The sequence below is a fragment of the Haliotis rubra genome, unplaced genomic scaffold, assembly GCF_003918875.1.
Source record: "Haliotis rubra isolate DU_JTF1 unplaced genomic scaffold, ASM391887v1 Scf296, whole genome shotgun sequence".
Classification (NCBI taxonomy): domain Eukaryota; kingdom Metazoa; phylum Mollusca; class Gastropoda; order Lepetellida; family Haliotidae; genus Haliotis; species Haliotis rubra.
The window spans coordinates 234638-259094 of record NW_025766964.1 but is presented as its reverse complement, the minus strand read 5'-3'; the positions used below and the strand labels follow the sequence as shown (position 1 = coordinate 259094).

At 42.3% G+C, this 24457-nt stretch overlaps 1 protein-coding gene and 1 long non-coding RNA gene across 5 annotated transcripts in view; one reads left to right on the top strand and one right to left on the bottom strand.

Annotated features, from left to right (window-relative positions):
* Window positions 1-1171: 1171 nt before the first annotated feature.
* Window positions 1172-16979, bottom strand: LOC124282218. Its single transcript, XR_006900098.1, has 4 exons — window positions 16969-16979; window positions 4102-4105; window positions 3356-3359; window positions 1172-1301 (listed from the first exon to the last, which is right to left on the bottom strand). It is a non-coding gene; the product is annotated as an uncharacterized LOC124282218 (long non-coding RNA).
* LOC124282217 (notchless protein homolog 1-like) overlaps window positions 11464-24457 on the top strand; it is a 49639-nt gene continuing 36645 nt past the window's right edge. For all 4 annotated transcript variants that reach the window (XR_006900096.1, XR_006900097.1, XR_006900095.1 and 1 more), the window contains exons 1-7: window positions 11464-11558; window positions 13883-14057; window positions 14296-14516; window positions 15264-15343; window positions 16463-16539; window positions 21033-21130; window positions 24028-24064. Coding sequence is in view for 1 of the 4 variants with exons in the window: in XM_046718175.1 (XP_046574131.1) it covers window positions 11545-11558; window positions 13883-14057; window positions 14296-14516; window positions 15264-15343; window positions 16463-16539; window positions 21033-21130; window positions 24028-24064 (702 nt within the window). In the remaining 3 variants the exon portion in view is untranslated. The remainder of the gene's footprint in view (window positions 11559-13882; window positions 14058-14295; window positions 14517-15263; window positions 15344-16462; window positions 16540-21032; window positions 21131-24027; window positions 24065-24457) is intronic.

The window sequence follows — 24457 nt, the reverse complement described above, 5'->3', positions numbered from 1 at the left end:
GTGTCTCTGTTTCCTCCTGCAACATGCTGCACACCTTTAAGCCGCGCAAGTTGTCTCCAGCCTCCTGGCACCACGTTGTGTTGCTCATCTTCCTCATCCACCATACCATTGTGGAGACTAGGATAACTAGTCCTCATCAAGTTGTGGAGGCAGACACAGCATTCAATGATGTCCTTCACAACGGAAGGCCTTGGAAGCATAGTGGTGAGGAGGATTTGCCACCTCTAGGGCATGATTCCAATGCATTTTCCACTACCCATCGGCCCCTGCTGATCCTGTAGTTGTAGATTCTCTCGTCTCTTTGGAGAGTCCTATGATCATACGGTTTCATCAAGAAGGTCCTTATTGCAAGGGCATCATCTCCCAGAATAACGCATGGCATACGCTCGTCGTCTTTGGGTAAGGGGAACGGGTCAGGATATCCTGAGCTCCCGTCTTCAAAACAATCCTTGAGCTCGCACTCGTTGAAGATCTGAGCATCAGACATACTTCCGTAAGCACCAACGTTCAACCATCCAGCCCTTGTTGTTGTGGTACAATGAGCCGTTCTTGGCAGGTTTCCTAATGGCCACGTGTTTGTCATCTAAAGCTCCTACGGCATGAGGAATAGTGCACCTGTTTCTGAATACCTCTTCAATGGGTGCCCATTCTTCTGGAGTGGTAGGGCAGATGATAACCTCATCCTTGTATTCCTCCACAATGGCCTTACATGCTTTTGGGATGATGAGGCTGATTGTGTTCCTTGCCACGCGGAAGCTGTACATGATGCTGAGGTACCTATCACGTGAAGCCAGGAACCTCAATGTGGTGGCTAGCTTCAAGCCCGGAGGTAGCTCCCTTCTCATATATGTTTCCTGCTTCTTTTTTCTTGGTCCCACTCTCTGCACCAACTCATCAAACATGGCAGGCTCCATCCTAAGGTAGTTGAAGAAAGACTGCGTGTCCCCAACTCTGAGCTCCTCCATCAGTCTTGTGTAATGTCCATACAGCCTCCACTTCTGAAAACACATTTTATGACTTTCAGAAAATCACTTCATAAATGTTTTGCTAAATTCATAAAACATGCAGAACCTGTGTGCCCAAAAGGGTGTTTATCCTACATGTACCCTATTCATTTCTTTCTTTATATATACACAAAGAACTTAGTTAAACACCCCCTTACATATCACGATTGAATGAGCCCCGATCTTAACTCCTTAGATCATATCTCGGACATGATTGGTCGTGGTGTGCAACAATGGGATCCTCCTTTACAGAACCTGGCCCAATTGGAAGCTGCTTTACACGAGGAATGGCGTAGACTGCCCCTTCAGAGTTTCGGGAGGGATTCGACAGGGAGTATGAGGAGGAGGGTGCTGGCTGTTATACAGTGACATGGAGGTTACACTCCGTATTGACCTTGAATCGTGTAAGACACATAAAATGTCATTTGAATGTTCACATTCACCAATAAATTCAACTTTAAACATTCCAGGGCCACGCTTGTACAAACATGGTTTTGTATGAAACTCAGCGTTATTTTTAGAATGAGCAATTATCATCATAAAATCAACAAGGATTTCCAATCATTTTGTCTTTTTTATGAGTCAAGGATCATACGGGTCAGAAAAACTGACGGTTTTTCCACCGTGGTCACCACGAGAAGTGTTATGAAAGCCTATCATTGCAAAATACAGCGGATGCCTAATTCATTAATATATATATTATTTGTGAGACATAATAAAATGCTTTCAATCTATTTTTTTAATACAAATATACCCTTTTGTAATCTTCTATCTTGCACATCTGCATTGTTTTCGATAGCCATATAAACAGTAAAAATTATTTATAATATTTTCAACATACTCAGAATCATAAGTTAATGTGTAACGAACGACATATTTAGGTGACTCTCCAAGAATACTCAGTGGCCTCTTATAAGAAAAGGGATTTCACTTGGACTTCATAAACATTTCGATAACATTGATACAAAAAGTTATAAAAAATAAAACATGATAAAATGACTTAGAAAGATCGTATTTATTTGTGTCGTCACGGTAAGCTGGGTGTATGTCACTCGATAGTGACGTCACAGAAGCCGGTCCACCTTCACGCCGGGTACACGTGTGAAATCTACCAGCATGAAACGTATGAGAGTAAATCCGGTAGGAGCTATGATGGAACCATCACCCAAGCGGAGTCGAACGGTAAGTGGAACAATTGCAGTTTGGGGTAGTTAATGTTAATCGGAATACGTTAGTTACCTTCTAATAAAGGGGCAGCTATGTGTATCTACTAGTTATATAAACATGGACTCTGTGTTATGACGTCACCACCATTTGTGCATAACGTCACAGAACAGAAACTCTCCAACTTTCATTGCGGGTAGATGTGTTCAGTCTACCAGCATGAAACGGAGTAGAATTAACCCGACTGTAGCTATGATGGAACCACAACCAAAGCGGACGCGAAAGGTAAGTTAGTATTTAAGGTAGTGATGCATATTTGTCTCTTCACGTTACCTTCATTCGATGATTTTTAAACTAAGCCTTAGAAACATGTCTAGCGTGTGCATGCATGGCGTCACTGCATAGTGACGTCACAGACGTGCCAGCACTAATGCCGGGTAGATGTGTTCATTAAGCATATAACGGGGTAGAGTTAAAGTTAAACCCGTTATAGCTATAAATAAATAAAACCCAGCTCAGAAGAGAGCAGTACGGAATTATTATTATTCCACCTACATTATATTTAATGAATGTGTCTTTTACTCTCCCTTCGAAACATTCTCCCCATGGACTATTTTCAGTGGGTGGGTTCCTTTCACATTGTGCCACAGTGTCTCTGAATTAATTGAGACGGAATATATTAGAGAGCAAAAATAAGTTAATGAGTTTTATGATGTGTAATATTTATCTTTGAAACTGCTTTGTAGCTACAAACTTGCAGTTATATAGCTAGTGTGCAAAATGATTCTAGGACACACTTTCTTCGTGAGGATCGAACGAAGGACCAAGGACCATCAAACTAAGCACACATAGAACTTTCAATACAATGTCTGTTCTCGAGCATTTAATTCTATGAATGAATATGTGCTTCGTATGATGAGTTAAGATTAAGACATGCTTTAATTGGCGCTAACATTGACATTACAACAGGCATTTAAACTGGGGCTCGTATGCTGAGAGACATTTCCTTTTTTAAACCAAAGAGCTATTAACCTTAAGAATATTGGCTGAACAGTGAACACAAGGAAAATATAAGCAATTTGGGCAAATACATTTCCCCCTTAACCTTGAATGTGACAACCATGTTATTAAATATATTTAAAAAGTCTCAAATTTTAAAGAGAAAGGGTAGTTTAGGAAATGAGGACTTTTCTGGACCTAAAAAAAAAACCAACAAAAAAAACAACAACAATCAACCACATGTACATTTTTGTCCTTTAGTAGATAGGTAGGTTTTTGAAATAGTATCAATCAAGCTTTTAAGAAAAGTACAAATATAAGCAGGTCCTAGGCAAAAACAAATCGTTTAATCATCGATTTATGTTGTCAGTATGAAAAAAGCTAGTGTCAGCTTCCTGAAAGTTTAGGTCATTATCCTATATTGTTTAAGTCTAAATTAGCAAATGTAAAAGTAATGGACAAACAATTTTCATTCGTATGAATAGAAACCATAACTTTCAAGGACATTCTAAATAGTTTGCTTATTTCTAAATCATATCGATATGCATTTTTTTGTGTGGATCAAAAGGGTTTTAGCACAACGTAGTCACAAGGTCTTTTGTATGGTCCTACAACCTCACTCGTTGACCATCTTGGACTGAAATATAGTTTTAATTATGTATAAGTCTTTAACAATTCATTAGGAGACTTTGATCCATGCCAATTATCTACGTGATATTCTTGTTTTTGACAAAGTAGTATATTGAAACCTAATCCGTTAGATTTAGCCGTTTAGTCCATATAGGATAGATGAAATGGCTCCCCACATACCTTTCAGAACGTTCTGCTAGAGACATTCACCTTGTCTATTCTCTATTGACCAATCTTCGAAGGAAAAGAACTTACGTCAAGCGTTACCACAACGGCAGCCATTTTAACTTTTGAAAAGGGACACCACTCTAGATACCATATGTGAAAACACATTCTTCAGAAGATAGCACGACGTTTGAAGTTCGATTCCAGCTAGAATGTTCATGTTTCACATAGATACAGAAATTTCGTGTCATGACATACAAAACTTAAGATTTATACAACATTTGCTGTACCTAACAAAACACTACTGCCAATACAGGGGTACAGGAAGAACAGAGCAACATCTTAATAACAAAATAGGATATTTTGTCTTCGTAAACAAAATTTATGTGTATTGATCATTATACACTTCATGGCAGTGTTCCTTTATTTATTCTCTGATTTCCTCCCACAGCGCTATTCAAAGTTGGTGATGAAAACTGAAAAGATTAAAGGAACACTTGAATTTTCCTGTGTTCCTTTATTTGTTTCTCCCGGTATATTTTAGTCTCAAGATGTATTCTGGTGGCAATGAATGTACCAGTATGTTCATTTCAAGACGGTATTAGTGAATACTATGCATCAGTTAACCGTAAATTAAACAAACAGTCTTAAGGTGTTAATCAACAATAACATTTCTTGATAATTCCACTCTGTAATTTATCCAGATATGCTTCTAAAGATAATTATGCTTCAGTGTGTTAGTTTTGTCTTACAAACATTTCATTATTGCTGGGTCTTTATAGTTTTGTGTTCTTTTAAAGTTGGTAGAATGAATAAATAACTTTGATTGTTAGTGGCTGTACCCTCGGAGGGGGTTGAAGTAGCGTTACATAATTGACCTCCGAAGAGGGTACTTAGGACCACCTCATTCAATGTATGTTGATCATTGCCAGAGTTTTAATCGTAGAATGTTTGTAGTTTTAATTCATAGGTAAATTGCTCACAATTTTTATTTTTTTGTTAAAGATTCCATGGATGGCCTTGTGTCACAAATATACACTTTTAATAATTAGTGACTGCATCAAACTACCATTTGATGTCTGTTTTGACCTTTCAGCGCACCCGAGTGAAAATTCACCGTCCCCGGTCAAAGTCGAGTCCAGAACTTGTGAAAAGGAAGAAGTTTGACCTCAGGGAAATAGGGTACGTTTCTTACATCAATGGACCCGTGAAGGTCCGGGTTAGAATTCATCTTCAGCAACCCATGGTTGTCGTAAGAGGCGACTAACGGGACCAGGTGGTCAGGCTCGCTGACGTGGTTGATACATGTCCCAATTGCGAAGATCGATGCTCATGCTGTTGATCACTGGATTGTCAGGTCCAGATTCGATTATTTACAGACCGCCGCCATATAGCTGGAATATTGCTGAGTGCATAAAACTAAACTCACTCACTGACTGTTACACCAATGTACAGCACGATGCCATATTTGCCAACAAAAGTGTTTACTATGGTTCTGTCCCGAGTTTCGGATGATAAGGGCAACTGATCCATCACATACAAAAGACTTGGAAAAACTGAAGACATTGCAATCTGCACCAGACTGAGGCAAATAAACGGCAAAGAATCGTAATACATACATACATGTTATATAGCGCTAAAATCAGATAAGCTCTGCTCTAAAGCGCTTTGAGTTCCACATCTATACAGTGAGTTTGCATGTGTGCATATATACAAAGAGCGGGTTAGTATAATTGCTCCCTGAAACTAAGTTCTAATGATTCGACTGATTAATGATTCTTGTTGTGAAATGATAATATACATAAATGAACAGCCTTTTACATCTCACATATACATGTTAAGGACGTATATCTCATCTCACTTGCACACTAATTCTTAACTCTGTTGCGTAGCACCGATGAAGCATAATATTCAGAGAGTTATATATTTTCTGTTTAACAGTCACTCACTTAAGAGACTGTTCAATCGGGAACCCGATGTCAAACCATTGGAAACCTTCACAAAGAGCAACCTGGACAGGAGCTACATGAAGCATTACATCCAGCACGAGGAGGAAGCGCTGGAAGCAAAGGTAGGAAGCAGTGTTAGCAGAGGTAGGAGTAACTGGAAGCAGAAGTAGTAACTGGAAGCAGAGGTGGGAAGCATTGTACGCAGAGGTAGGGGTACTTAGAAGCAGAGGTAGGAAGCAGTGTTAGAAGAAGTTTGAAGTAGTGAAAGCAGAGTTAGTAGTAACTGGAAGCAGAGGTAGTACTGGAAGCAGAGGTAGAAAGCAGTATTAGCAGAGGGAGGAGTAACTAGAGGCAGAGGTAGGAAGCAGTATTAGCAGAGGGAGGAGTAACTGGGAGCAGAGGTAGGAGTACTGGAAGCAGAGGTAAGAAGCAGTGTCAGAAGAAGTTGGAAGCAGTGAAAGCAGAGTTAGTAGTAACTTGAAGCAGAGGTATTGGCTGTGAAAGCAGAGGTAGGAAGCAGTGTCAGAAGAAGTTGGAAGCAGTGAAAGCAGAGTTAGTAGTAACTGGAAGCAGAGGTAGTGGCTGTGAAAGCAGAGGTAGGAAGCAGTGTTAGCAGAGGTAGGAGTAACTGGAAGCAGAGGTAGGAGTACTGGAAGCAGAGGAAGGAAGCAGTGTTAGAAGAAGTAGGAAGCAGTGAAAGCAGAGCTAGTAGTAACTGGAAGCAGAGGTATTAGCTGTGAAAGCAGAGGTAGGAAGGAGTGAAAGCAGGGGAAGTAAGCGGTAATAGCAGAGGGAGGAGTAACTGGGAGCAGAGGAATGAAGCAGTGTTAGCAGAGGTAGGAGTAACAGGAAGCAGATGAAGGAAGGAGTAAAAGCAGGGGTAGGAAGGAGTGAAAGCAGATGTAGGGAGGAGTGAAAGCAGAGGTAGGAAGCAGGGAAAGCTGAGGTAGGTGTACTGGAATGAGCGGTAGGAAGAAGTGAAACATAGGTAGGAAGCAGTAAAAGCAGAGGTAGGAAGCAGTGAAAGCAGAGGTAAGAAGCAAGGTTAGCAGAGGTAGGAAGCAGTGTAAGCAGATGTAGGAGTAACTGGAACCAGTGGTATAAACCAGCGAAAGCAGAGGTACGAAGCAGTGTTAGCAGAGGTAGGAGTAACTAGAAGCAGAGGTTGGGAGCAGTGAAAACAGAGGTAGGACTACTGGAAGAAGTGGTAGGAAGCAGTCGAAACAGAGGTAGGAAGCAGTGAAAGCAGAGGTAGGCGTAAACTGAAGCAGAGGTAGAAAGCAGTGAAAGCAGAGGTAGGAGTGAATGGAAACACAGGTATTACGCAGTGAAAGCAGAGGTAGGAGTGAATGGAAACACAGGTATTACGCAGTGAAAGCATAGGTAGGAAGCAGTGAAAGCAGAGGTAGGAAGCAGTGAAAGCAGAGGTAGGAAGCAGTGAAAGCATAGGTAGGAAGCAGTGAAAGCGGAGGTAGGAAGCAGTGAAAGCAGAGGTAGGCGTAAATAGAAGCAGAGGTAGAAAGCAGTGAAAGCAGAGGTAGGAGTGAATGGAAACACAGGTATTACGCAGTGAAAGCAGAGGTAGGAAGCAGTGAAAGCATAGGTAGGAAGCAGTGAAAGCATAGGTAGGAAGCAGTGAAAGCAGAGGTAGGAAGCAGTGAAAGCAGAGGTAGGAAGCAGTGAAAGTGGAGGTAGGAAGCAGTGAAAGCACAGGTAGTAGTAGTGAAAGCACAGGTAGGAAGCAGTGAAAGCAGAGGTAGGAGTGATGGAAACAAAGGTATAACGCAGTGAAAGCATAGGTAGTAAGCAGTGAAAGCAGAGGTAGGAAAGAGTGAAAGCAAAGGTAGGAATCAGTGTACGCAGAGGTAGTAGCAGTGAAAGCAGAGGTAGGAAGCAGTGTAAGCAGAGATAGGAGTTATGGAAGTAGAGGTAGGAATCAGTGAAAGCAGAGGTGGGACTGATGGCAAAAGAGGTAGGAAGCAGTGTTAGGACAGGTAGGAAGCAGTGAAAGCAGAGGTGGGATTGATGGCAAAAGAGGTAGGAAGCAGTGTTAGGACAGGTAGGAAGCAGTGAAAGCAGAGGTAGGAGTGATGGCAACAGAGGTAGGAAGCAGTGTTAGGAGAGGTATGAGTAACTGGAAGCAAAGGTAGTAAGCAGTGAAAGCCGAGGTAGGAAGCAGTGTAAGCAGAGGTAGGAAGCAGTGAAAGCAGAGGTAGGAAGCAGTGAAAGCAGAGATAGGAAGCAGTGAAAGCAGAGATAGGAGTGATGGAAGTAGAGGTAGGAATCAGTGAAAGCAGAGGTGGGAGTGATGGAAACAGAGGTATAACGCAGTGAAAGCATAGGTAGGAAGCAGTCAAAACAGAGGTGGGAAAGAGTGAAAGCAAAAGTAGGAAGCAGTGTAAGCAGAGGTAGTAACAGTGAAAGCAGAGGTAGGAAGCAGTGTTAGCAGAGATAGGAGTGATGGAAGTAGAGGTAGGAAGCAGTGAAAGCAGAGGTAGGAAGCAGTGTTAGCAGAGGTAGGAAGCAGTGTTAGCAGAGGTAGGAAGCAGTGTTAGCAGTGTTAGGAGTAACAGGAAGCAAAGATATGAATAACTGGAAGCAACTGGACCCAAAGGTATACATATATATAGGAGTCACTGGAAGCCGGGGTAGAAGACACCTCTAAGGAAAGCCAGGAACCGGCCCCCTGTGAACTCTATACTGATGTTTATAGAATATATGTCCGTGACAAAACGTGCCTGCCGTCACCCGGTATCCATTGTACATGTGTACATTTCAACATATATGCTTTAGATTCGAAAGATAGAATCAAGACACAATCCGAAAAGGGCCGATATTTCCACACGTTTGATGAAACGTCGAAGGCGTCCATCAACATTCAGGCGCACCTCATCCCAAGAGCGTACAGCGAAGGACAACCTCGCTGCCCAGGATGTCATCGCTGAGACCTGTGCAGGGATCCTTGGAACCAAGCGGAAGAACGCGTATGCGCATGTGCAGTTTCCCTTCCCGGACGAGAAGCGGACGATCCAGGGAACCTTCTCTCAGGCGAATATTCCAAAAGTGGAGAGGATGTACGTTTGTGTTTCTTTTGTTTCGGTCGCTGTTGAGTGAGTGAGTGAGTTTGGTTTTACGCCGTTTTTAGCAATATTCAGGAAATTCACGTCGGTGGACACCTGAAATGGGCTTCACACATTGCATCAGTCGCTGTTGGTATCAGTTATTTGTTTGGAGTCTGGATTAAGACAGTTTTGAGTCTTAGTTGGTTTGGTTGAGGCACTTACGCTCCTGACAGAGAAAGGTAATACCGTGGGTTGATGGGGGCTATGAAAGAACAAATAAGAAGTGGTTATCCCATGGTGATGCACTTGATACATAGATATTTTTTCAGGCTCAAGTTTGCAGAGTTAGGGCGAACGTTTGTGAGTTTATTGTTTAATTTATATACAAGCGTATGCTTTTGCACGCCAGTTAATACCAATCTGAATAAATGAAAGCCTGTAGGAACAGCGACTCATTCAAAATCACTAATTTAAACATTTTTGACGCTGATTGGAAATCAACATTTTCCTGACATCTTGCATGTGTACTATGCCCTCGGCTAATGATCAGGGCCTAGATTTTCGAAGCTCTCTTAGCGCTAAGATAGTCGTAAGTGCCATACATTAAAATTAACTTATGACTATCTTAGCGCTAAGAGAGCTTCGAAAATCTAGGCCCTGGACCTCGTTCCTGAAAGCGACCGTAACCCTAAGATGATCGTAACTCCCATACTTTAACATAGACTTACGACAGTCGTAGCGCTACGATCGCCTTGAGGAACGAGGCCCCCGTTCCGCAAAGCAACCGCAGTGCTACGACAGTCGTAGCTGCCATACTAGCATAGATTTATGACTGTCGTATCGCTACGATAGCTTTGCGGAACGGGGCCCTATGTTGTAGAAAGCTATCGTAGTGTTACGACTGTCGTACCTCCTATACGTACGAATGTCGTAGCGCTACGCTCGTTTTGTGGAACGGGTCCGAGGGTACTATGTGCACCCTATCTTCTTCACATTCCTGGATCCGTCTCTCGCTTTTGTAACCTATGCCTGTTTGAAAACATCATTGGTTTACCGCACCGTCCTGAACGACTCCTTGCGCTGCAGCTCTCGACACCTCAACCAGCAGTGCACATCTATGGCCTACACAGCTATCGTAGCCGCCAAGAATCTGCCGACAACATACTGGACGCCCAAGTTCATGGACCGCTTGGTTGTCACAGCAGACCGACTTCACCATCAGACCCTCATCAACAGGATGTGGAAGCCTGGAACAACAGAGAGACTCGCTGTGGATGAAGTACAAACATTCCCACAAGACACGCGCTCGTGTTGGCCTTTCAAGTAAGTCCAGACTTCGAGCATGACGTGCAGAGGGCTTTTATTATGAGTGAGTGAGTGAGTGAGTGAGTGAGCGACGTCTTACGTCGTGTTTAGCACCAATGCAGTAATATCACGGCGGGGGACACCAGAAACGGGTTGGGGGTTGGCCACCATTCCTAGTGGGTTTCAACAGAGACCATATGAAATGTTATTGGAGACCAATCATAATTTATGGCTAGGAAGGGGGTGAAGTTGATTGTTATGGAGGAGCATGTAAATGTGAATGACCCCAGTACAATTTATGTACAAAGTAGGTCACCCCACCCCACCCAATGGCATGTACAAAATCAATGCCCTTCCCCTTCCATAATTTTTAAGCATAATTGTTCAATATTAACATTTACAAAATTGCGGACCCCCTCTAGTACATGTGTACAAGATTGATGAGCCCCCTCCCTTACCTCCCCAGAACAAAATGGGTGACACCCCCACCCCACTCTTAAAATCATCATCACCCCCTACATTAAATTATGAACGGTCTCTTATTGTAAGGTCTCTGGTTTCAAGTACGTGGTACAAATCGAAGTCTTACTTCCCTCACACGTCAAACTGATACTGCGATACTGTTAGCAGTTAAACTAAAGCTGGTTGGTGATGACAGGTCCACTGACCCTCCCCTCATGCTTAGTCTGAAAGAGCCCCTTGTCCTCGTACATTTTATTCAAGCAAGTATGTGTAATATTTCTAATGACAAACCCCTATAGACTGTCATGTTTTGGTGTTACTTGTCCTCAACCCCAAAACCACCCATCCACCATCAACACACACACACACACACACAGAGAGAGAGAGAGAGAGAGAGAGAGATATCTCACCATCATGGCGTCTGTCCTTGCCCAGGGTGCTGCCTACAAAACACTGCCACGGGTTGGTCATACCCCAAACAGATATTCAGAGGAAGAACCTCAGAGACATGAACGGCATGTCGCTCCAACAGGCCATAGAGGAATGCTACGGAAGCAGAGCAGACGGCTGCCTCGTCACTGTCGGGGCGTTCTCCACCGCCGTCATCAAGGACCCAGCAGGCCGACCCTGCGTGTTCGATTCCCACAGCAACAGCAGACACGGATGGGGCGGGTCTGGGGGCGCATCCCTCTACACATTCGACTCCCTCGAGCACCTGTGCAAATACTACGCAGCAAAGCACGGGAACTTGGAGGTCTTCAATGTAGCCGGGCTTGAGGTTGAGAACCTTACGCCCGACAAAATATGCCGGTGAACAGGTAAAAAAACTAAGGTTGCACTTGTTGATAGGTCGAAGGGAGACAATTCACAGTGAACATTGCTAAATTATTACTGTTAATAGTAATTTCACTTTAATTTGCATAAACGTTTGACAGACATCTTCACATGTTCGTGGCTCCTCCTCTAACATCAGCCTGCTGAAGTTACGACCTTTTTTTATAAACTAAAATCCCAATACATACTTCTCTATGTGTATGTGCTGTATTTACTATTATGCTATTTAAAAAGAAATAGGAATAATGTCTTAAAATTGTTTCAGAATCGACACATTCTATTAACTTGTTACGCTTTCAGGAAAAAACATTAACACCACTGGTGAACAGCGGGCAGGCTATGTCGCACTGGTGCCAGATTGTAAATACAGAGTCGTGCAAAAAGTATTCGGACACTTGACGTAATTTCCATAGACTTACATCTTAATTTAGTGTAGCATAAATAATTTTCATAAATTTTGTTTTCTTAAGATCCAAGTCAAATTTTGCACATTTGTGAGGAATCATCTTTCCTACAATCACATAATTTCTGTTTAATTTTCCGTTGCTTATTAATCGAATGGCAACAATTTAATCAACATATGTACAGTGCCGTGAACTCCTTTAACATGGCGGCCTATGGGATTGTGCATTGTGGAACCATACGTAAGTTGATGAATGTGATGTCATTAGGTAAATAGTGGTCGGAAAATTGAACTGAAATTATGTGCGCAGAGCAGAGATGATTTCACATAGGCCTGTCAAATTTGACGAAGATCCGTCTTAAACTCACTTCATGAAACTTATGTATGCTACACTAAAATAGCATGTAAGTCTATGGGAATACTTTTTGCACGGGTCTGTAGCTTATATTTTACGAGCGCTTAATATATTTTGGCATCGGTACTTCGTTATGTTTAGAGTAAGTTCCCTTGAAAGGGAAATCATTACGAATAAACTACGAGAGATACTTTATTAAATATTACGCGATTAGTTGGTCCCTTGTATATTTTATCATGAAACTGTGTATGTAGATAATACTAGTAAGCCCATGAGACGATGTTATTAACAGAAAAGCGAAGTGTTTTGTTCAAACATGCCCAAATGTATTTTCATTAAACGATGTCTCCCCCACACGGAAGCACGTGGTGAACATCAAAACATTGCAACACACGTGTTGACGTTTCGGTTTTATTGGACTATTTGGGATTGAAACATTCACCAAGGAAATGAGGTGATATAATAGTGTGTCTCTCTATCAAATATACTTGATAGAGTATCATTTACGCCATGTAACCGTGATAAGTTATGCTGAAAAAAAAGTAAATGGGGAACGTGTTGATGAGATTTCAGTCTCGTGTACGTATTCTTTTAGTTTTGTGAATGGTGCTTCCCCATCTATGGCACCTGGTTCCCGATCCACAAAGCGTTCGTAAAGTTACGACCAGTCGTAACTCTATACCTTAGGCTTACGAATGACATAGTGATGCAAACATTTGTTTGGAACTGGCCCCTGTACTGGAACTGCGAAACATAGGCCCCCACTGCGGGTCAGAAAATCGATGAACTAACCCCCGGTTTAGTATCCACACCCCCTACTATATAATATGTATCCACACCCCCTACTATATAATATGTATCCACACGCAGTGGGGTGTGGATACTAAACCTGGGCCTTGTTCGCAGTTGGGGCCTATGCTGCGAAAGGCCTGCGCCCGCAATCCCCCTCAAAAAGTCAACTGTATCCTATGCATTGCCGCTAAATGCTTAATAATATTGTTTTTTAGAAACTGTTTTAGGGAAATAAACCCGTATTCCAGCCAAGGCTTACGCAGTGCAAAGTCGTCCAGTTTTATATGCTGGAGTAGGACATATGGTAGTCTGCCCCAGAATAGTCTGCAGTAAGCAGTGTATATTTGTTACAGGATAAACACATGAAATACGGACTCTGAGGTCAGTCCTGTCTCACTTCAAAACTGGGTGTTCGAATGTCCTCATAGTCGACATATAATGGATCAATGTTCACACTTTCAGTGACTGGCTGGACTGATCCAGACGTCTTTGTTTACATGTCTTAATACAGCTGGAAGTTTGCTTTGCAGTGTTAATTACTTTACTCCACATTCGTGACTTAAAGCTGGACACACACACGCACACTACAGAATGAAAGTTATGGACAACATGTTTTTTTCTCATCACTATTGTTAATGTGACATGACAGATTAACTACAATGAATTGGATGGTCCTTAACCTTTAGGTAGGAGAAGTTTTTCAGTTTATCCACCATCCTGTACATGTTTGTGACAACCAGCAAATTATTGTTTGACAGCACCGGCGTAGGAAATGGGGAGGTAACTCCCCATAAGGAGGAGGAGGAGGTGGGAAAGCGCGTGCTGGCCCAGTTCAAGAGCGAGACGGGGGAGGTAGCAGGAAATCCGTTTGACTTGCCGGTTGATATCACCGTTGACAAGCTCAAACTAGTGTGCAATGCCATCCTCCAGAAAGTGAGTCACGTGTTAGATTGATTTCAAGTAAAAACACTAAGTTCACTGAATGTTTTTTTGCCAGTGACAATATATCAGACTGAACCAGTGGCTAATCTTACGAAAAAATGGTGTAAGTCCTTTTGGTTTCGAACAGTTTTAAAGCAAATCACAATTTGTTGATTAATTGTGGGTAAGAAATTTGTTCCATTACTTATGTAATCGTCATAATTCATGGTATGTAATTTCTCTGTTGCAGGATGAAAGCACGCCATATTCATTCTTTGTCAATGAGGCAGAGATTCAGGATAGCCTTGAGAAAACCCTACAGAAGGTCGAAGTGACCTCTTCAGAACAAGTACTTGATATTGTATATCAGCCCCAAGCTGTGTTCCGAGTACGAGCCGTCACACGCTGTACCAGTACTATAGAGGGACATGCAGATGCTGTTATAGCTGTAGCCTTTAGTCCAGACGGAAGGTACGTACCTCCATGTCGTGACATACTCCTCTGATCAGTAAGAGATGTAGCGTGTATGCGGGAAAGAATACTACCGCCCCTTGTTCATGAGACGGGTGCTCTCTGCGGTACTAAGTGATAGGGATGCATCGATACATCAAAGCATCGATACTTTTTCTAAGACGATACAATTATCGATACATTCAGAACTGTATCGATATTTAGTTTTGAAAGTATCGGTTTAAATATGTTTTTGTATCGTTTACATTTTGCAATTGTATCATGTTTTTTGATGTTATGAGAGTTATAAATGATTATTTTTCATGCACAAAGATAGGAAATTAGAACCTTTTAATGTCTGAGGATAAAAAATGTTGATCTTTTCATGGACAATTATAAAAAATAAAATATTAATGTTCAAAATGTAACTAAATTTACGCAATAGTGCCTCGAAAATAGTCTGCATGTCTCGGCAACCCTGACTGGTGAGGTCACAGATGTGTTAAAAATATCATCCAAATGTGTATTCTGTAAATTGGTAAACTGAGTTTTATTTATCGGTGGATAGTTTTTGTTTCTGATTTAAACTTTGTTTTTTTTTTGCTTGTTGTTTAACGCAGCGTTCAGCAATATTCCAGCTATATGGCGGCCGGCTTTAAACTGCCCACATTCATTGAGTCTGACATTGTCATAACATTTACTTATCAATATCATGTAGTTATATAGACAGGAATGCAATGTGTTGATACTGTTACCTTTTTATTGCAGATACCTTGCAAGTGGATCTGGTGATACGACAGTCCGGTTTTGGGATGTCAATACAGAGACTCCCCAGTTCACCTGTAAAGGTAGGTAGAGAGTGGCAGTGTATGTGACTCCCTTTTCACATGTCAGAGACTCCCTGCATTGCCTCTTCGCAGACAGTCCCTTGAATATTTGACCGCCTCCGTGGTGTAGTGGTTAGAGCGTCCGCCCGGAGAGCGGAAGGTCGCAGGTTCGATCCCCGGCCGCATCAAACCAAAAGACGTTAAAATATGGTACTTGTTGGTCCCTGCCTGGCGCTCGGCATTAATGGGTACAAAAAGGACTGGTCGGATCGGAGTCAGTATAATGTGTCTGAGTGGGGTATTCATGCTTCACTGCGGCATGGTATCTCAGTGGGCTAGCACTATAAAACAGCTTAAGTCTGGGCTAGTACAAGCAGCCGCACATACACATACACACGCATTCACGTCGTCATATGAGCAAAATATTCTCATGCACGACGTAAAACCCAATTTCACCTCACCTCAACCTTGAATATTTAAATTCTAATGAGTTGAATTCCGCTTCACATGTTGTTGAGATTACTATCCAACTTATATCTGATTACACAATGCCATTTAGAAAGTGGTCAAATGTAACATATATGTTATATTTGGGATTACACTTTTTTAGTAAAGTACAAATTCTAGTACGTTTTTAAGTTGAGCCCCATCCGGGATTCGAACTCACACCCTCAGAGTCAGGCACCTAATCACCAGTGGAAGTCGCGGTAGCTGAGCGGGTTAGGCAGCTGACTTTGTGTGCTGGCGATTAGGTGCCTGACTCTGAGGGTGTGAGTTTGACAGAGTATTTTGCCGTTGCGGGGGATATTGATGTCTTTGTCTTCTTGGGTTTTTTTAGGCCTAAAGCAGAAAATTGACAAGAGCCAAACCTTACATGGTTTAATAACATGGAAAAAAATTACCATAATCTTTGTTATTTTGAATGAACAAAACTGTCATTTTATGACTTGATAGAAATGACGGTACGAAAACCAAAAATAACGATTATTTTTTTATTACATTACGGTATACTGAACCGAAGGCAAAATACTGTGGTTCTACTTTTACCGCGGTATACCGTTTCACCCCTAATGCTTATCTTGAACTTTGCATATTGACAATACAATTTCGAATTTTGACTGACTTGCTGCGTTCTGCCAGGTCACCGACACTGGATCCTGTGTATTGCCTGGTCTCCAGACGGTAACAAGTTGGCTTCCGGGTGCAAGAATAGTCAGGTAATAAGACAAGTGATAGTTCAGTGTCATGTGTTGCAAGGGCTGTACAGGGTTGTGTCCCTTGTACCCCAAACCCTTGGGATTGTTTGTTCAAATTTCAGGTTGGCTTTGCTTATGTGACCATATCCATTTTTATGGATTTAACTAAATTGGTAGACATTTAAGATCTGAATCACTTTTGCCTTGAGTTGATGTGGAGTGATGTAACTGAAATTAGGGTTAAATAGTGATGTTCCGATGATCGAAAATAATTGAAAATCGATTGAAAGAAGTATTAAAAATAATTATTGATTGTAAAAAACATATTTTTGATTAATCAGAATTTTGTTGTTTTTGTATAACACCCTTGAATGAATTAAACTAACCATCAAATTTGATGAATATTCACGAACAAACATGCGCTCAACAGCGTAAAGCTATGCACATAACTCAAAGACCCAAAAAGATTATGTGTAGCTCTGCCTGAATTAAAGAAAATATAGTATTTTTAAACTTATCCTATCTCACGGTATGCACCTCTCCTCTTCTTCTACGACCATGTGTGGAAACGTGCTGTAGGCTAAGTTGAATCAAATCTTACTGGCCTCTGCCCCGCCCTGACCTCTGCCCCCACTCCGACATCAGCACCTGTCAATCATCTCTGTAAGCGTGTAGCTCGCTCAGATGATCACGTGACTACCAGTGCCTGTCATTCTCTTTCTTGTCGCTACGTCGTGTGGACGTGTGCTTGTCTCAAAGAAAGTTTGATTGCGTTTCCAACAATGGGAAAATCTAATCACAGTGGTTCTAAGAAACGCAAACATTGCGATAATTGTAACAGTAACTTCTCGGTGGCAGACCCACATGCTTTATGTGTTGACTGCTTAGGTCGGTGTGAGTGATCGCACCATTGTACTTTTTGTGCAGACCTCAACGACGATGATTTCTCTGAATACCGCCGGGTGGCTTGTAGACGCATGTCAGATAGGGATCGTCGAAACCCATCTGAGGGTCCGTCTGCGTCTAAACGTCTTAAGGCAGAACGCTGTAAGAAAACTGCAGTCCGTCGTTCGCAGTCCCCGTCTCCTAATGAAGATTTCTTAGGGGAGGCGTCGGATTCTTACCTCGGTGAAAACTTATGGCAACTTTTCCGACCATGCCTCTAACCCCATCACTTTAGAAGACTCTTCTCCACCTAGGGTTGTAGTGTTATCTACATCTTCTCTTCAGCCCCGTCCGTCTTCGGTGATAACTATCCCTCAGTGCACTTTGGGTCCTGAGGTGGGGGTTTCTTGTGCTGCGCTTGGTGTGATTCCTAGCATTACATCTCAAGTGACGCTTCCTTGCAGTGCGGCGCTTTCCACTTCGGTGGTTGTTACTACGTCTGTTTCCCATTTGGTGCTTGCGTAGAATGTGTCACTTGCTTTGGGTACAAGGGATAGTTTTGATGCAGCTCTTTCTCATCCTCTGATGGGGTTGACAAGTGTGTCGATGGTTCCCAGAGTACGTTTTTCCACTTCTATCCCGTATCCTGTACCGTTTGGTTATGGGCCACCACATTATTCTAGTGCTCCGCTTATCTCTCAAGCACCGCTTACTTCAGGACAGATACCTGTGGGTAGAGCGCTGCTTGTTGCCGATCACATGATGTCATTCAGAGCACCGCTTCAGTCCAATTCGGCGCTCTTGTTTGCCCCCGGCTAGGCGCTTACTACTGGTACTCCTGGTTCAGCGCTTCCTCCTGGTGTTCAGTTGCTTCCCTCCTGGTGCTCCAAGTTCGGCGCTTACTCGTGGGGTTTTTGTTTCGGCGCTTAATCCCGGTGCTCCCAGTTTGGCGCTAATTCATGCAGGCTTGGGTTCGGCACTTTCTCATGGTGCTCCCAATGCGGCGCTTACTCACAGTATTCCCAGTGTGGCGCTCGCTCACAGTATTCCTGGTTCGGGGCTTGCTCCCAGGGCTCCTGGTTCGGCGCTTACTCATAGTACTAGTACTCCCGGTTCAGCGCTTCCTCACGGTGTTTGTGCTTCGGCGCTTACGCATATTGTTCTTGGTTCGGCGCTGTCTCATAGTTCACTGGCTTCAAGGTTGACTCATGGGGTGTTTGGTTCGGTGCTTCCTCAGGGTTCAGCGCTCACCTCTCATGTGTCTTAGTTCGGCGCTGGGTCCGCTCAGCTCAACTTTTGCTGTTAATGTCCGGGACCTTACGGCTTCATCGTTGCCTCATGGGGGTGTGTCTCAGTCTGCTGGAGGTCCGTCTTCTCTTAGTGAGGTGCCTCGTCATCTCTCAGTGTCTGCTTCTGTTTCGTCGGTTCCTACTACAACAGGATCGGTGGCCAGACCCATTTTACTGGTATCCGGGGTCTGAGGCTTCGAGTTCTCAACCTCTGGACTTTGATGCTATTGTGCTAGCGGTAGCGTCAGCATTACGACAGTTTGTTTTGTCTTACCACCTGTATGTGGACGGGTGGGGAGCTCATCTTCTCAATCAACTATGGCAGGGCGGTGGTCTCCCATCGATCGCGCCTGTCACATCAACATTCTGGAGTTCTGGGCGGTGATGCTTGCAATCAGTCACTGGCAGGATGACCTACGAGCAACTACCCTCATGATCCAGTCGGACAACACAGCGGTGGTTTGGCATATCAACAGGATGGGGTCCACGGGGTCTACTCAACTGCTGCAGTGGACCCAACGGTTCTTCGATCTGGTGGACTCTCTCCACATCTTGGTACGAGCCACCCACATTTCGGGGGTGTAGAATGTCATCGCAGATTATCTGTCCCGACCGAGTCGTCCCTCTCTAACGGAATGGAAATTGCATCCTCAGGTGTTCCAGACCTTTTGCCTTCTGTTGACGACTCCGACAGTGGATCTCTTCGCCACTCGATTCAACCATCAGCTGCCTCGGTTTGTGTCACCGATTCCGGATCCTCTGGCTTGGGACCTCGATGCTCTAGCCATTCCGTGGGAGGACCTGAACGCTTACGCGTTTCCACCAGTGGCCCTTCTTCCTCGCGTATTAGTGAAGCTGCGCGCAACTCAGAGGATGACTCTGCTTTTGGTCGCGCCCTATTGGCCGGCCAGAAGCTGGTTCGTAAACCTTCAAGACCTAGCCAAACCAGATCCCGTGCCACTTCCGGTTCGGCCCGATCTACTGGTACATCCGCACTCCGACCAGCTACATTGGTCCCCGATGACGCTCCATCTGGACGTTTGACGCATCTACATCGGTCGTTAACGGCTAAGGGCTATTCTAAGCGTGTGGCTACTGCTATAACTACAGCGCATCGTACTTCTACGAGGTCACTCTACGAGGTCACTCTACGATGACAAATGGAAGAATTTCGTATTGCAGGAAGAGGGGCGTCTCATCCCCGCAGATGGTGGCAGAGTACCTTCAGCATCTCCGAACCTCCAGAAAACTCAAAGGTTCTACACTATCTACCTATCTGGCGGCTCTTAACATGGTTATTGCAGAGGCCTCAAGTGTGAAGGTGTCCACTGTCCCTGAACTCCAGTCTCTCCTCCGGTCTTACAAACTGGCTGACCAATCTCGGAAGTTCTGGCCTCCAGCTTAGGATCTACCGTTGTACTTGCTCATCTCACATCAGCTGATTATGAACCTTTGGAGGAGAAAGATTTTGAACATGTCTCCTTTAAGACCTTCTTTCTATTGGCCTTGGCTACGGCTGCTCGTATTTCTGAGTTGCATGCTCTGGATGTCTCTCGGGGTACGGTTTGAAAGGTCTAGACATGCGAAAGTTTTCCTTGGTTTGCGGGAGGCCAGTAAGATTTGATTCAACTTAGTCTACAGCACGTTTCCACACATGGTCGTAGAAGAAGAGGAGAGGTGCATACTGTGAGATAGGATAAGTATATAAATATACAATTTATAATAAAATTTTCAATTTTAAAGAAAGACTCAATTTCCAACAAAATTACATTTCCTTTCTTTCTTTGTCAGCCAGCCAGTGACTTTAGCATGTTCTTAGTTCAGGATCCTGGGGGTACGTGCTGATAGAGATATTAGCACTTGGATGATTGTGACTCCTATTCCTGAATGTAAACTGACTATAGTCGAAATGTGGTCATGAAAATTGGCTCCAGAAAGTAGAGCACAGTCATCTCGATCACCTTTGTACAGCTGACTGACTGAGTTTGGTGTTACGCCGCTTTTAGCAATATTCCAGCAACATCACGGCGGGGGACACCAGAAAATGGGCTTCACACATTGTGCCCATGTGGGGATTCGAACCCGGGTCTTCGGCGTGACGAGCCAACACTTTAACCACTAGGCTACCCCACCGCCCACCTTTGTACGGAATCTGACACTTTGTAAATAGACTTATTGAAGATTTATCTTTTCATGCTAAGAAATTGTGTGTGTATTATAATTTTTGGTAAAGTAATGATGGTGGTTGGTGGTGGGAGTGTAACTGTAATTTTTCTTGGTTTGTGTTTTTCATTCATTGACAGGAGGAGGATGACTTTATTCGCTTGTTTCATTGCTCAGATATGTGTGTGGGATCCTAAAACTGGGAACCAGATTGGCCGAACTTTGACCGGACACAAACAGTGGATCACATGGATGTCATGGAAACCACTTCATCTGTAAGCATGCCTATAGCTACTTGGTTATGTCTATATATCTATATGTAGCAACTTTTAGAATCTGTGTAGTGCATAATACTACTACTAGTAATTGTTTAATTGGTACACGGTGTATGCAAATATTGTTTTGCTTCAGTGCCAAATTTAGAACATGTAGAATGTGGTGTTTGATCATATTGAGTTCAAATGGAAACAGCTACAATGCTGTCCGGTAATTCCGTGGACCTAAGCACATCGATCGCAACATGTCAACAAACATCTCTTATTTTTTGTGGTTTACGTGACTAAACATGCTGCTATGCATCATATTTACATAGAAATATAAGTTTTATTGACGACTATAACATTCTAACGTTGCATTATGCCATACGGTTGACCTAATCGGCGATCTGACGGCATCGCTTGCTGTCCGGTAATTCTGCGACTCAACTGACGCACATAACATCCAGCTGGAGATCTGAAGTATGGAAGCGTATTATGGCCAGATTATTTTCAAAAATCACTTCATCAATGTAAGGAAGAGTGTTTCATATTAAATCCAATTATGAATAATGAAGAAAAATGTTTAAAAGACTGAAGAAAACGAATTTTCATAAAATTGTCAATATATCTGTCAATTACTGTTATTTAATTAACTTTAGTGATTAAATGCCAGTCCCTTGTAGAAATGTCCCGATTTCAGGCGTAAATGTGTTTACCTTCGATAAAGAAGTACGCTATTGCAGCTGCGCATAATTACCGGACGCACAGAATTACCAGACTCGCTTGTATTATTAGGGCTGTAACGATGCTATCCCAATAGTATGTTGCTATAGACTATTGCTAATGAAATAGCATGTTGCAGTAGACTATCGCTATCACATTAGTATGTTGCAATAGACTATCACGATCGCAATAGTATGTTGCAATAGACTATCACTATCTTATTAGTATGTTGCAATAGACTATCACTATCGCAATAGTATGTTGCAATAGATTATCACTATCGCAATAGTATGTTGCAATAGACTATCTCTATCGCAATAGTATGTTGCAGTAGACTATCTCTATCGCAATAGTATGTTGCAATAGACTATCACTATCGCAATAGTATGTTGCAATAGACTATCATTATCGCAATAGTATGTTGCAATAGACTATCTCTATCGCAATAGTATGTTGCAATAGACTATCTCTATCGCAATAGTATGTTGCAGTAGACTATCGCTATCGCAATAGTATGTTGCAATAGACTATCATTATCGCAATAGTATGTTGCAATAGACTATCATTATCGCAATAGTATGTTGCAATAGACTATCTTATCATAATAGACTATCTCAATAGACTATCAATATCGCAATAGTATGTTGCAATAGACTATCTCTATCGCAATAGTATGTTGCAATAGACTATCACTATCGCAATAGTATGTTGCAATAGACTATCACTATCGCAATAGTATGTTGCAATAGACTATCACTATCACAATAGTATGTTGCAATAGACTATCGCTATCGCAATAGTATGTTGCAATAGACTATCACTATCGCAATAGTATGTTGCAATAGATTATCACTATCGCAATAGTATGTTGCAATAGACTATCACTATCGCAATAGTATGTTGCAATAGACTATCACTATCGCAATAGTATGTTGCAATAGACTATCACTATCGCAATAGTATGTTGCAATAGACTATCGCTATCACAATAGTATGTTGCAATAGACTATCACTATCGCAATAGTATGTTGCAATAGACTATCACTATCGCAATAGTATGTTGCAATAACTATCGCTATCAGATGTATCACTATCACAATAGTATGTTGCAATAGACTATCACTATCGCAATAGTATGTTGCAATAGACTATCACTATCGCAATAGTATGTTGCAATAGACTATCACTATCGCAATAGTATGTTGCAATAGACTATCACTATCGCAATAGTATGTTGCAATAGACTATCGCTATCGCAATAGTATGTTGCAATAGATTATCACTATCGCAATAGTATGTTGCAATAGACTATCACTATCGCAATAGTATGTTGCAATAGACTATCACTATCGCAATAGTATGTTGCAATAGACTATCACTATCTCAATAGTATGTTGCAATAGACTATCACTATCGCAATAGTATGTTGCAATAGACTATCACTATCGCAATAGTATGTTGCAATAGACTATCACTATCGCAATAGTATGTTGCAATAGACTATCACTATCGCAATAGTATGTTGCAATAGACTATCACTATCGCAATAGTATGTTGCAATAGACTATCACTATCGCAATAGTATGTTGCAATAGACTATCACTATCACAATAGTATGTTGCAATAGACTATCACTATCACAATAGTATGTTGCAATAGACTATCACTATCACAATAGTATGTTGCAATAGATTATCACTATCGCAATAGTATGTTGCAATAGACTATCGCTATCACATTAGTATGTTGCAATAGACTATCACTATCGCAGTAGTATGTTGCAATAGACTATCACTATCGCAATAGTATGTTGCAATAGATTATCACTATCGCAAAAGTATGTTGCAATAGACTATCACTATTGTTCAACAATCTGTATTTTTGTTGTGTTGCAAGCTCAGAAGATCCTTATAATTTTGTAAGGACTGCACATTATGTTTGATATTGGCTCTTGTATAACAGAACCTACTACACATTAAGACTAACACTTAGTCTATGAAAATATATTATGTATATAGAAACAACTAACTTCATTTGAAAGGGAGCCTCAGGGGGATGGGAAATTTGAAACCTTTGGAAAGTCTAGACTTGTTTGCTGGAATATTGCATTAACATGTTAAACAAGTAGAGAGTCAAAACTTGAAAATCTTACTGAAGGGCATGACCATGTTGTATTTTGTTCCTTGTTACAGAGATCCAGAGGGTCGCTATTTGGCCAGTTCATCCAAGGTAAGCCAAGTCAGGGAGATAGCAGATTAAGGATAGTCGCTATTTGGCCAGTTCATCCAAGGTAAGCCAAGTCAGGGAGATAGCAGATTAAGGATAGTCGCTATTTTGGCTAGTTCGTCCAAGGTAAGCCAAATCAGGGAGATAGCAGATTAAGGATAGTCGCTATTTGGCTAGTTCGTCCAAGGTAAGCCAAGTCAGGGAGATAGCAGATTAAGGATAGTCGCCATTTGGCTAGATAGCAGATTAAGGGAGATAGCAGATTAAGGATAGTCGCTATTTGGCTAGTTCGTCCAAGGTAAGCCAAGTCAGGGAGATAGCAGATTAAGGATAGTCGCTATTTGGCTAGTTCGTCCAAGGTAAGCCAAGTCAGGGAGATAGCAGATTAAGGATAGT